Genomic DNA, 12910 nt, shown 5'->3' with positions numbered 1-12910 from the left:
GTTTCAATTGTTTGCAGTTGTCTCTGACGACTTTCCATTGAAAGTCTTGAAATTGAGCAAGGCTAAACAAGTGACCCTGGCTAAACAGGGTGAGCTAACAATGTTCCCTCTATTTTTTTCCATCGATGTGCAGAATGAATTTTATGTGCACCAATAATGATCCAGCCAGGGCAGGTTAGGCATTTTTAGAACTCACTACTCAAATAATTAAATTTAAGTATAAGAGAGAAATAAAATTATGAAATGCATAGACCAGTCAAAAAAATAAAATAACAGCACTTTGAAAGAATTCAGTTACAGAGAATATGTGTGCATTGCAGGAAGTACCAAGAAGTAACAACAAGAACATAAGTATTTATTGGAAGGTGAATTTGAAAGTGTGTGTGTGTGTGTGTGTGAGAGAGAGAGAGAGAGAGAGAAACGTGCACGCGCAACTCCCGTCTGCCTGAATGGGTCATCGCCAAGATACATTATTCTCAGGTGACTTATTTTTACTCCAAATCCATAAAGCACACTTTAGGTATAAATAGGTAATATGTAAGAAATAACTTATCTTGCAGTGATTATGAATCTTGACAAGTTACATGTTCCTCTTCATGGATAAATATCCTGTAAGACGTTTGGTGTACTGAGTTTTGTCAGGTCTGAGGTGAGAGTTGTTTGCAAAGAACAGGTAACTTTTTGCCTAGGAGCCTCTGTGTCACAGTGAGCACTTACTCCCATGTGAATACTGCTCATTATTGTGAGAGAGGGTCACTAGCCTAAAATAATTAAATTATCTAAATGTATTGTGTGTTTTACCTGTAGGTCTTTTTTAAAAAAATCCCTGCAGTGATGAGTTAGAATACCTTATATATTTTTGCTAGATATTTAAATTATGTATTGTACCAATGCATATTAATTTCCAAAAGTTTGTAGACCTACTTGTCAAGGGCACTTATTTTAGACCTATGACTTGTACTGCTGTCTCCATGGAAGCTGATATTTTATTGATGTATTCTGAACTTGAACCTCCTGTTAAGAAGTAGATAATATTGGTACACTCTAAAGTATTTTAAGTTCTTCAGGTGGAAGATTGTATAAAATTACACATACTAATTAACCATGTCAGCACCCTGGTGAGCTAGGCAAATAAATCTATACTTTTATAAAATGAAGGAGAACAGAGAACATAAGTAATTTGCCAAGATCACACAGTGAGCCAGAGGCAAACCTGGGAATAGCACCCAGAAATCCTCACTCCCACTCTCTTAGGTCTTGTCTACACTGCAAGCCAGGATGTGAATCTACAGTGCATCAACTCCCTGCACAGTAACTCAACTGTGAACAATGATATAGCTCAGTGAATGTTCCAATGTGTGGCTTAGCATCTGCACTTTTTCTTGTGAATAAGATTTTGATCATGCATCCCAGGGCACATAGCTTGCTATTGAATAACATGCAGGGATAAGAAGGAAGATAGAAGCTTTCTCACTGCAGTTAAATGTGAAGTTTTGTTTATCTTGCAAGATAAAATTTTACAAAAACCTAGGTTCTGACAAATCATGTAGTGTGAGGGTAAAATCTCCGTGAATCAGCACTGACTTTTTTATTGGCTTCTGGTCCTAAGTTATAATAACTTTTTTCCTTTTTCTGTTTTGTGTTTTAAATCAAGGCCAAATATGGTGATTCACGTGTGTGACGAAGCAAAAAATTTGAAGGAAGATTTTGTTTGTCCTCGAGATCTTTTGATTTCAGAAATGAAGTACTTTGCTGAATATCTGTCTGTGGATGCCCAGCGCTGGGAAGAAGTGGACATTTCAGTTCACTGTGACGTTCACATCTTTGACTGGTTGATAAGATACGTTAAAAGGAACGCTAAGGAATATAAAGTGTATGAAATACCCACTTTAGGTAAAAAATATTCTGTTGTTCATTTGCTGCAGATTCATTATCTGCTTTATCTGATCTGTGTTTCAGACTAAAAGCATATGTGGAAAGTTGTCTGGAAGATAATATCCCTCCTTAATTCAACTCCAGCCTCCTAGGTCTCATCTGCTGGGGACAGAAACACTGGTTTGTTGGAAATGTGCTAAAACAGTTTCCCTGACCATTATAAAAAGTCCCTGGTCTTGTGCTACTGATAATTTTAGGGAAATATATTCCTCTGGTGGTTACAGTGGTGAAAGCACTAGTCTATGTTGACAGCTGGTATCTTTACCAAGGTAATCTAGACCCACTCTGAACAGGATTATATCACTGTTATAGCACAAGTGGCCAATCTACAGTAGCATTCCCACTGTTGCTACAGCAACATTTGGAGACTTTCCTAAAAACTTCATTGTAAATGCAGTATAAAGGAGCAATTCTATCATCGTCTTGGTAGTCGTGGGGCAAAACTTTGAAAAGCATTTAAGTGACTTAAGAGCCTGGCATTGACAGGAGCCAGAATCCCATTGACTCTCATTGTGAGGCCCCAAGTTGCTTAAATCCTTTCAAAATTAAGTACAAGGGTAAAATTTTGAATCAGATTCTACTTCTATTAAAGTTTAATGAGACAGTTTAAAAAATTTTTAAAAAGTGCATTTTTACATTTAAATAAATTTCTGATTTTTTTTTAAATGTATTTTATTCCATCCTTGGGCTTATCTAACCCATTTAAGCTACTGTAAAACTATTTTAAAATTAAATTTGAAATTGACTGGCTATATTAAGGCCTAAACTTATTACAATATCTATTACAATCATTTAAATTAAATACAAAAAATATTAAACAGAATATGTTTGTTGCTGAAGCAGGAAAGCTTGTTTTCCTCTTTTGAATCTATGAATAAAAACTAGGTGTGAGGATAAGCTCTTCTACTTCTAAAACCTTGAACGACAATGATCAGACCGTCACTTCCATTCACTAACTACAGATATTACGTCCTTTGTTTAATAAAGTTTTGAATCCAAAACATGATTTGATCTTTTTTCTTGTGTATCCAGCACATTGAAGGTAGTTGTATTTAATAAAAACATTTAAATGATTGTTTTATGCATTTCTAATTGATTTTCATTTCCATCCAAATAACCTTTTACTGGATGACTTATTTTTAACTTGTCAAACTTTAAACTATATTATTGCTTTTTAAATAAATGTGCATAGATACATGATATCTATAATATCCTGGTTAGCAAAAATAAATAGCAGATTTAGTGTATTGAATATACTTAGTTGCAAATTATCATGTTTTAATGTGTGCCAACCGATGAGGATCAATCTTTAGGAAAATAACTTAAAAGTGTAAATATAAAACACGATTAAAATAGATTTAAACTAAGATTTCCTGCTTGCAGATTTAAATCAGTCCGGTCCAGATCTAAATCCTTTTGATATCAGTTGGAAAAACTCCTATTTGGGAGCACTGAATGGGCACTGGATCAGTCCCTGCTCCGGCAAAATAACATTAACTAGCTTTAGCATTTGTGCTGACCAGCCAAACTGTTAAAAAAATGGCTTAGCTGGAACAGTGTTTGATCAGTTAAAATGCTCTGGTTAACTGTTTGAGTTGACGTATGGACAGGAACTAAGGACCTGTTTATACTAAGAAAATGATTATTGCTGGGATCATGTCGTAACTTTGTTTGGGGTTGCCTGTATAGATGGGAGAAATTCTGTTTCCAGCGATCAGAGGTATGACACATGTTGGAAAATAGAATGATAAGAACTTGTTTAGTAAAACAATACCCTCCTTTAAAGAGGCATTGAGTCTCTTACAGTATTCTCAATTTATTAAAGGAATAAATTAAACTTAACCTTTTCACCTTGTTCTGCTGTTTCTCTTTTAGAACCAGGAAATGTCATTTCGATTCTTATTTCTTCTGAGTTTCTGAAGATGGATTCCTTAGTGAGTATAACAAGAGATGAGAAATTTCATGCCATAGTAACACAGTTTACCACCAAATGGTTGGCATAAACCTTAAGAGCTTATTTGCTAAGCTTTTAAGCTTTGACAGTGTACTTATAGCTGTATAAAACAGAGAGGGAAAATAGTTCATGTCCCAAAGAGTTTACAATCTTAGGATCAGATTCTGCCACCTTGCTCATGAAAAGTAGTAATTTAATAATTGCACAGTCTCACTGATTTCAGTGGGGCTGCTTGCAGAGTAAAGTACTACTGAATGTGATTAGGGGAGCCAGCATCTACCTCCAAATGAATAGTTATTAATCTAAATAATAGCTATCTTCATTGTGTGAGCTAATGGCAGCATCAGACTTGACCGCTATCTTAAAGAAAACATAAAGTCTCCACATTTTCAGTGTTTTACACCAGTGGCTCTCAAACTTTCCAGGCTACTGTGCCCCTTTCACGAGTCTAATTTGTCCTGTGTACCCCCAAGTTTCACCTCACTTAAAAACTACTTGCTTACAAAATCAGACATAAAAACACAAAAGTGTCACAGCACTCTATTATTGAAAAATGGCTTGCTTGCTTATTTTTACCATATAATAAAATAAATCCAATGGACTATAAATATTGTTCTTACATTTCAGTAATGAGGCATACAGAGCAGTATAAACAAGTCATCATATGAAATTTTAGTTTATAATGACTTTGCTAGTCCTTTTTTTGTAGTCAGTTGCCTAGTTTTACAACAATCTAGATGAGTTGATGTACCCCCTGGAAAACCTCTGCATACCCTTGGGGTACACATCTCTGGTTGAGAACCACTGTTTTATACTAAGTGCCACTTCTCTCTGTAGTGCAGTTCTCCATCAGTCAGCATATTTAAGGCCCATTCACTGTAATTGGAGGTATGTGCATATAATGAGAAGAAAGGATTGCTTAATGATATTTTTTGTGTAGATATGCAGTTTTTCCTTGAGTTTTCACTTCCATAAGCTGTACTTAATTTATATAAGAGCTATAAAGTACTAGCTTAATTCATATAAAGAGCTTGTCTTATTTATAGTTCATCATGTAAATGGACAGACCAGTGAGGTATCTATTTGATTTTTCTTTTTCCAATTGTTTAATAGTAAAGACAGACACTGTGCAGCCAAGTTAAGGAAGGAACTTAGAATTTAATGTACTGCATCGTCTTGCTGTCACAACTGTCATTATTTATTAGCAGTTCATGCTAAATATTAAAGTTCACTGGTAAAGCTAAATTTGGTGGGTGCAATGCTGTATATAATGTTAAATCTACAAAAATGGCCTCTAGTTCTGGATCATGAACACAGTGGAGGTGGTATTTTCTGAAGATTATTCGGGGTAGTAGTCAGAATCGAAGACCCTTCAGGATGGCAGTAGTTCAGAATTACATTTAAGCCATGTACACAACAAATGTGTCTTGCTTTCTGAGCTATTACATTGTATTTTTAGAGTTGAACGGAACCAGTTTTTGCTAAACACCATTAATTCTAACAAAGTCCTGAATCCTGCTCCTAAGTAATAGGTCTTCTGAGATACAGGTTTGTGTATCATTAATTTTGGTGTTCATAGTACCTCCTTTCCTTCCTAGGTAGAAAAATGTATTCATTATTGCCACAAAAACATGAGTGCTATCATAGCCACCCCATGCAATATGAACTGTGTCAGCGGTGACCTCCTTAAGCGTATAGCTGATCTTTTCACACACAATGAAGTGGAAAATGTGAAGGACAAAAAAGATAAATTTAAGAGGTAACTTTTTTCTTCTCTAGTTTAATATTAATAATCACTATTGACCTTCTACTACAGACTACTGTTCCTTTTTAGATATTTTGTCAGAAAAGTTAAGACTTGTTAAAGAATTAGTGTGATGTTAGCCATTTATATATTTTTAAAATGTCTTCATACACAATATCATTAAATGGCTCAAGAATAAGGCAAAAATTAAAGAGAAAGTAAGAAGTTCTAGATAGGAGCCAACAAGTGAAAGGGCAACTCTCCAAATGTGAAAACTCATGAAGAGTCCAAGATTAGGAGACAATTGAGTGGATGGGATAGTAGGTGGCTATGAAGAAAGAGGGTTAGAGTGAGCTTTGAAAATGGACATTTTGGACTGAGATGGGTAAGGAGCCACTGACGACAACTGAGGTTGGGAGTAGTGTGTTCCTAGTTCCTGGAGAATGAATAGTTTGGTTTCAGTATTCTAGAATCCCTGAAGTTTTAGAGTTGGAATTTCATATGAATATGAAAGATGGTGCTAAAATAGAGTGGAATACAATTAAACACATGTATAAGGATTTCAGCTGAGCTATGATCAAGATAAAGACTAATTGTTGTAATAGTCAGACTTGCAGACAAGGAAGATGAGGTCGGAAAGCATTTTAATTGTCAAGAATTACTGGCATTAGGATTAAAGTTAAGGAGAGTAATAGTGGAAAGTCCAGAGGTACAGAGCAAGTGTGATCTTTGAAACGTTCAGTAGTAGAAAGCTTATAGTCAGGGTAAAAGCTGATTGTCTAACAGGCAAACACAGAGGTAGTGCTCATAAAGACCTTGCTTTTTGAGATGTCAGGTTCTGTTGTGAGTGGCACCAATATAAGTTGCTAGTTAGTTGATTGAGATGTAGAGTTGTGTGTCATCTGCATATAAACGATACCTAAATTGGTATATGTTTCTTCCACTGTCAGAAAAGATAAAGGACAAAAGGAAAGAGTCTTGAGACACAACAAAAGGAAGAGGTAAAGATTCCAGCACATCTCAGAAAGGAATTGTTAGGGAGGTAGGATTAAAACTAGGGGAGAACAGATTCTTGCTCCAAACACTGAAGAAGTAAAGAAGTATATGAAACTTTACTTTACTTGAAATAGAGTCGAGAGGTAACATTTTGGAAAAGCACCAAAATGCTTCACATTGTGAAAACAGTACTTATGAAACTTAGACTGCATCTATACTGCAAGCTAGATGTGTTATTTCCCTGATTGTGTACCCTCCAGCTTCAGGTGTGTATGTGTTTGGCACAGGAAAGCTGTGCCTCTGCTGCCACTATCCATGTTACCACAGCTACACTGCTATTATACTCATGTTACTTTGATGAGAACTAGTACAAGTATGTATACATGAACAGGGGAATCACAGCTCGTAGTGTAGATCATAGAGTGTCAGGGTTTATTTGGAAAATGGGTTGAGGGCAACAATTCCAAATCCATCAGAGAGAGATTAACTGGAGATGGCATGGTGACTGATGATGAGCTAATATGTGGGTTCAGTAGAGTTTTTTTTTTGAGAGGGCTGAGTGTGCTTTTCCACAATGACAGGGTGGAAAAGAGCTCTCTTTGTAGATAGCAGGCTAGCAGAGTTCCTTTCTGAATAACTTTTTTAATGTTGCTGCAGGTTTTGGGTTAGGACACCTAGAGCTTTATATAGGTTTTTTTATTTTATAAAAATAAAATGTTATCAGTAGCAAACGAAGTTGGAAGAGGTTAGTTATTTTTTCGATAGTTGAAATTACCTTGGTGTAGCTTCAATAGATTTAGAAATTGGGGAGGAAAAACTTGTTGTCCCCTCCACCTATCAATGGGGCAAGATAGTAACAAGTTAACGTGTCTGTTTTATCCTTGAAAAGGAGAAGCTAGTAATCTCTTTACAGGACTCAACAAAGAAATAGGAGGGCTAAGCGTTGGCGGGGAAGGTGAGAATTTAATAGTCCAGAATAGGTACCAAGAATCGTAATGCTTGGTTTACTAAAATAAAAGGCTTAAATATGTTTATAAAGGCAAGACTGTTGCAATTAACTCAGTGGGTGTAGGATTGGATCCTTTTTGGCCATTTTAAAAATGCTTATCCAAGGCTTCTATAGCCAAATATATATAAAGGTGGCAGATGTCCACACTGGAAACAAGTTTTCCACATTGTATTTCTTACAGGAAAATTGTATAACTTCGCAAAAAAATCTTTGAAACTAATGTCTTAAAACGTTTCATTTAAAGTAGCAGAATGTAGTTATTGATTAACTGCAAACAAAGCAAAGTTTAGTTGTGAGCAAATTTTTATAGTGTCTGTTTATCAACAGTAAACTCTTCTGCAAGAAGATTGAGAGACTGTTTGATCCAGAGTACCAGAATCCAGATTCTCGGGGAAATGCAGCAACATTATACAGGTGTAATAATGTTCTTTTCTTTCTTTGTTTCTACTCCATTTATGTAGGTTACATGTGCATTCCAAAGTGCCACTCATACTGTTGTATTTCATTTTATGTTTCACTTTTTTGTAGATGCTGTTTATGTAAGAAGCTTTTAACTAAAGAAACAGAAAGAAGAGTCTCTTGTATTCCAGGAAAAATCAACATAGATCAACATGGAAATATTATTTATGTTCATAAAAGGTGCTTCATGCATAAAAAACATAGCTTTTTCTCTATACGTGTATCCTATTGAGTATGTTTACAAATACTACGTATTTAGAAGGTTAACTAGTACAGTAGAATCTCAAAGTTATGAACACCTCAGGAATGGAGGTTGTTTGTAACTCTGAAATGATAGTAACTTTGAACAAAAGGTTGAGGTGTTTCTTTTAAAAAGTTTACAGCTGAACATTGACTCAATACAGATTTGAATCTTTACTATGCAAAAAAAAAAACGCCGCTTTCCTTTTTTGTTAGTGTAGTACTTTACATTTAACACAGTACTGTACTGTATTTGCTTTTTTAAATTTTTTTGCTGGGGGTGTGTGTGTCTCTGCTGCTACCTGATTGTGTTCTTTCAGTTCCAAATGAGGTGTGTGGTTGACCAGTCAGTTTGTAAGTCTGGTGTTCGTGATACTGAGGTTCTACTGTACTCCATCCAATACAAAATTTATAAACTGTAGTATATACCCAGTGATCACCTGAACAACTTTTTTTATTCTTGTTGCCTTTCTTAGGCTCACACAAATGGAAGGTTATGATGTTAGTTTGACCTCAATTGTATGCAGTGTGTTGGAACAAATTTTAAGAGAAGGTAGTTAAGGACATAGAGGTGAATGGTAATTGGGATCAAAATACAACAGGGTTTTTCCAGAAGATAAATCGTGCCAGATCAACCTGGTCGTCTTCTTTTAGATAACTGATTTTTTTAGACAAAGGCAATGCACTAGATCTAATCTTCCTGGTTTTCAGTAAGGCATTTGATATAGTTCCACATGGGAAATAATTAATTAAATTGGAAAAGATGAAGATTAATATGAGAATTGAAAGGTGGAAAAGGAACTGGTTAAAGGGGAGACAACAACAGGCCATACTGAAATGTGAACTGTCAGGCTGGAGGGAGGTTACTAGTGGAGATCTTCAGGGATCAGTCTTCGGACCAATCTTATTCAATATTTTTATTACTGATCTTGGCACAAGAAGCGAGTGTGTGCTAATAAAATTTGCAGATGACACAAAGTTCGGAAGTATAGCCAATGTGGAGGAGGGCCAGAATATACAAGAAGATCTGGATGACCTTGTAAACTGGAGTAATAGAAATGGGATGAAAATTAATAGTGCAAAGTGCAAAGTCATACCTTTAGGGATTAATAACAAGAACTTTTGCTGTAAGTGGAGGACTTAACAGTTGGAAGTGACAGAGGAAGAGAGAAATCTGAGGGTATTGGTTGATCACAGGATGACTATGAACTGTTAATGTAATGCTGCAGTGAAAAAGGCTCATGCAGTCTTAGGAGGCATCAGGTGAGGTATTTCCAGTAGAGAGAGGAAAGTGTTAGTACCATTCTACAAGGCACTGGTGAGATCTCATCTGGAATACTGTGTGCAATTCTGGTCTGCCATGTTTAAGAAGGATGAATCCAAACTGGAACAAGTTCAGAGAAGGGCTACTAGAATGATCTGAGGAATGGAAAGCCTACCATATGAGAGGAAACTCAGAGCGTGACTTGTTTAGCCTTACTAAAAGAAGGCAGTGGGGAGATGATTGCTCTCTCTAAATAAACTCTTCTCCCTCCGTGGTATTATTTAAGTTAAGTGCCAGTATGGACACATGAACAAATGGAAATAAACTGGCCATCAACAAGTTTCGAGTCAAATTAGGTGAAAGTTTCTAAGCATCAGAGGAGTGAAGTTCTGGGACAGCCTTCCGAGGGCAGCAGGGGCAAGGGAGGGTGGGCGGGACACACCGAACTGTCTTCAAGACGGAGCTTGATAAATTTATGGAGGGGATGGTATGATGGGACTGTCTAATGGCATGTGGCCCATCGGCACCTGCCAGTAGCAAAAATCCCCAACAGCCAGAGACAGGATACTAGATGAGGAAGGCTCTGAGTTACTATAGAGAATTCTTTCCCAGGTATCTGCCCAGTGGGTCTTAGACTCTGAGCATGTGTAGAAGTGGTCCCCATATTTTGGGTCAGGAAGCAATTTTCTGCAGGTTAGATTGGCGAAGACCCTGGGGGTTTTTCACCTTCCTCTGCAGCCTGGGGCACAGGTCACTTGAAGATTTAAACTAGTGTAAATTGTGAATTCTCTGTAACTTTAAGTCTTTAAAGTTTAAACCATGATTTGAGGAATTCAATAACTGAGCCAGAGATTAAGGCTCTATTTCAAGAGTGGGTCGGTGGGTGAGGTTCTGTGGCCTGCAATGTTGACGAGGTCAGACTAGATTATGATGGTCTCTTTAGACCTTAAAGTTTGAGTTTGTTGTACTTGGAAATTTATTCCACAATATCATTGTTAATCCAACAAGACCTCAATTGAATTCACTGGGAGTTTTTGCTGGGTTAAACATTTTAAATGAAAAATATTCAGAGCAAAGCACGTAATCATCCTAAAGACTTGAAAATATGTTTAGCCAGAGACAAATGGAATGAAGGGCTACGTTTCAAAATGAGTTGTTAGAGTGATGGTTCCACACTCTGAACTATAGAGTCTGGATTGACTGTATCTCGGATCTGAAGAAGTCAGCTCTAACACCCAACCAGTTTCAAAACAAATAAAAATAAACTTCACTGGTTAAGGTGGTGGGGTTTTTTTGTTTTTGTTTTTGTCAGAGAGGCTTTTCAAACTTTGTTATATGGCTAGTTCCTCACCACAAGTATTTACTTGGTTTTTGTTTTAGTCCAGGCACAGTCCTGTATGGCTGGATTTCCCTGCCTCTGCTTAATGAGGGCTGGCATAATCTAGTTCCCTTTATATTAACAGTTTTACTGTTGCTAATTTAATTTCCATCATTTTTCATCTGACCTAGTGGACTGAAATCAGCCTAATAGCAGTTCAGTGTGAGCCCTCAAAATAATATGCATTAACTGAATATTATCTCCTGTCAGTTATTCCGATAACAGGGAGAGGTTTCTATCCAAAGGACCATTTTACTGATGACTAGAGCAGTGAAGCAGGTTCCATCTTGCACTCTCTAAAGTGGCAGCTGGGGCCATAGCCTTATCCTGACATTCTAAGAATATTGTGTATTAGCCAATTTTAAATACCTTCCTTATGTTACCTTAGTTATGTTCTTATGTATGTACGTTGATGCCACATAACTCTGTGTGTGTGTGTGTGTGTGTGTGTGTGTGTATGTATATATGTGTATATATATATATAAAATGTACAGCCTCTTAAAGTTAATCCTGTCCTCTTTTATTGCTTCTGAGCATTTACTTTATATTGTTTTATGGCTGCCTTCCTAGGCACGGTTAATTTAAGTGTAAGAAAAGATAAATTAAGCTTAATGGTGACTAATAGTAGCTCTAATGTTAGCATGTCTGTAGCAGCACAATTACACAACTAAGTGTCGATATCCATTATGTTTGCCTTTGTACAAATACAGAGTTAAAGTTCGACTCTGCCCTCAAGATTTTACAATGTCACCAAGGCAGGATGAAGTTAGTGGGTGAAGGAGGAAAAAAAAGTATTGTATCTTTCACAGACCAGATTGCCTCACTGCTAAATACTCTTTTGGGTTTTAAAAGAGAGTCAGTCTCTCTCTTTCTCTCTAGAACAGTGTATAGTCTAGTTAAGTCTAGTTTAAAAACTATTTATTAAAAAAAAAGTCTCAAAAATAAACATTTATCAAGAAGTCATCTAACTTTACAATCTTTACGAAACCATTTCATTGCTGCCTATTGTCCGTGCCCTGGTATGTAGCAACAAATGCACTTCCAGTACTGTCCTGGGAACAAGTTCCATTGCCACTTGAAGTGCAGAGTGTGGAATGAAATGACAGTATTTAAAATAACATGGATGTGTTCCACAGCAGCAGAGGCTAATGACAAAGGAGTTAAAATATCCCTCAACCTTTGTGTTTGATTTCTTCTACTCCCTGTGTCCTCCAAACATTTGAATGATACAATTCCTCCCTGCCACTGGATACCAAGGAAGATCTTCACTAGCCCAGAGAACAAGAAATCTACAGAGACACTGTCACTCTTTCTTTGTTACTAACCATCAGACTAACTTGATAGTTTTCCGTCATTTCTAGTTCTTATGACTTTCATAGCTTGAGGTGTCTGTCTCTGAATTGCAGTGTCCTGAAATTGTTCTTGTATTAACATAAGTGTAGTGAAAGCCCTTGGCATTAGGTAATAGTTTGGGATGCTGCATGATGTCTGTATTTAATGCTGATTGTCCTACAACATGTTCTTGCTATGGTAGCTCTTCTGTGAAGGTGTGTTGTTTTTCTCCTACTTCCACCTTGCTTTTTCTCTGCAAACTTCATTGACACAAATATAGGACTAAAATTTCTTCACAATATAATGTGCAGCCTGACTGTGCACCTTTTATTACAGAGATAAAACTTGGGAAGTCCATGAGTACTTGATCAGTCTTTATGAGGAATTAAAATCTTGGCGAGATGTGTACTGGCGCCTCTGGGGGATTATCAATTGGCTGAGTTGTTCAAGATGTAATCAAGTGGGTATTCTTGTTTTCACTCACTTGTTTTGTGGGTGGATGGAGAGGGGTTGTGCTTTAACTCGTAATTAAGAACTCTTTTTCCAGATGGCCTCATTTTGGTAGAAAAATACCTTCCTCTTCCCCAAATTTAATCTAC

General features: G+C 36.6%; 1 protein-coding gene across 2 annotated transcripts in view; it reads left to right on the top strand.

Annotated features, from left to right (window-relative positions):
- Positions 1 to 12910, top strand: part of SANBR (SANT and BTB domain regulator of CSR) — a 41084-nt gene that overhangs the window by 15949 nt on the left and 12225 nt on the right. For both annotated transcript variants that reach the window (XM_050952093.1, XM_050952094.1), the window contains 6 exons: positions 1655 to 1893; positions 3811 to 3869; positions 5488 to 5648; positions 7966 to 8052; positions 8167 to 8277; positions 12648 to 12771. In XM_050952093.1, the coding sequence (XP_050808050.1) occupies positions 1655 to 1893; positions 3811 to 3869; positions 5488 to 5648; positions 7966 to 8052; positions 8167 to 8277; positions 12648 to 12771 (781 nt within the window). The remainder of the gene's footprint in view (positions 1 to 1654; positions 1894 to 3810; positions 3870 to 5487; positions 5649 to 7965; positions 8053 to 8166; positions 8278 to 12647; positions 12772 to 12910) is intronic.

Source organism: Gopherus flavomarginatus, chromosome 4 (genome assembly GCF_025201925.1).
Source record: "Gopherus flavomarginatus isolate rGopFla2 chromosome 4, rGopFla2.mat.asm, whole genome shotgun sequence".
Classification (NCBI taxonomy): Eukaryota; Metazoa; Chordata; order Testudines; family Testudinidae; genus Gopherus; species Gopherus flavomarginatus.
Note: the sequence above shows the minus strand (reverse complement) of the source record. Positions and strands in the feature narration are given on the sequence as shown.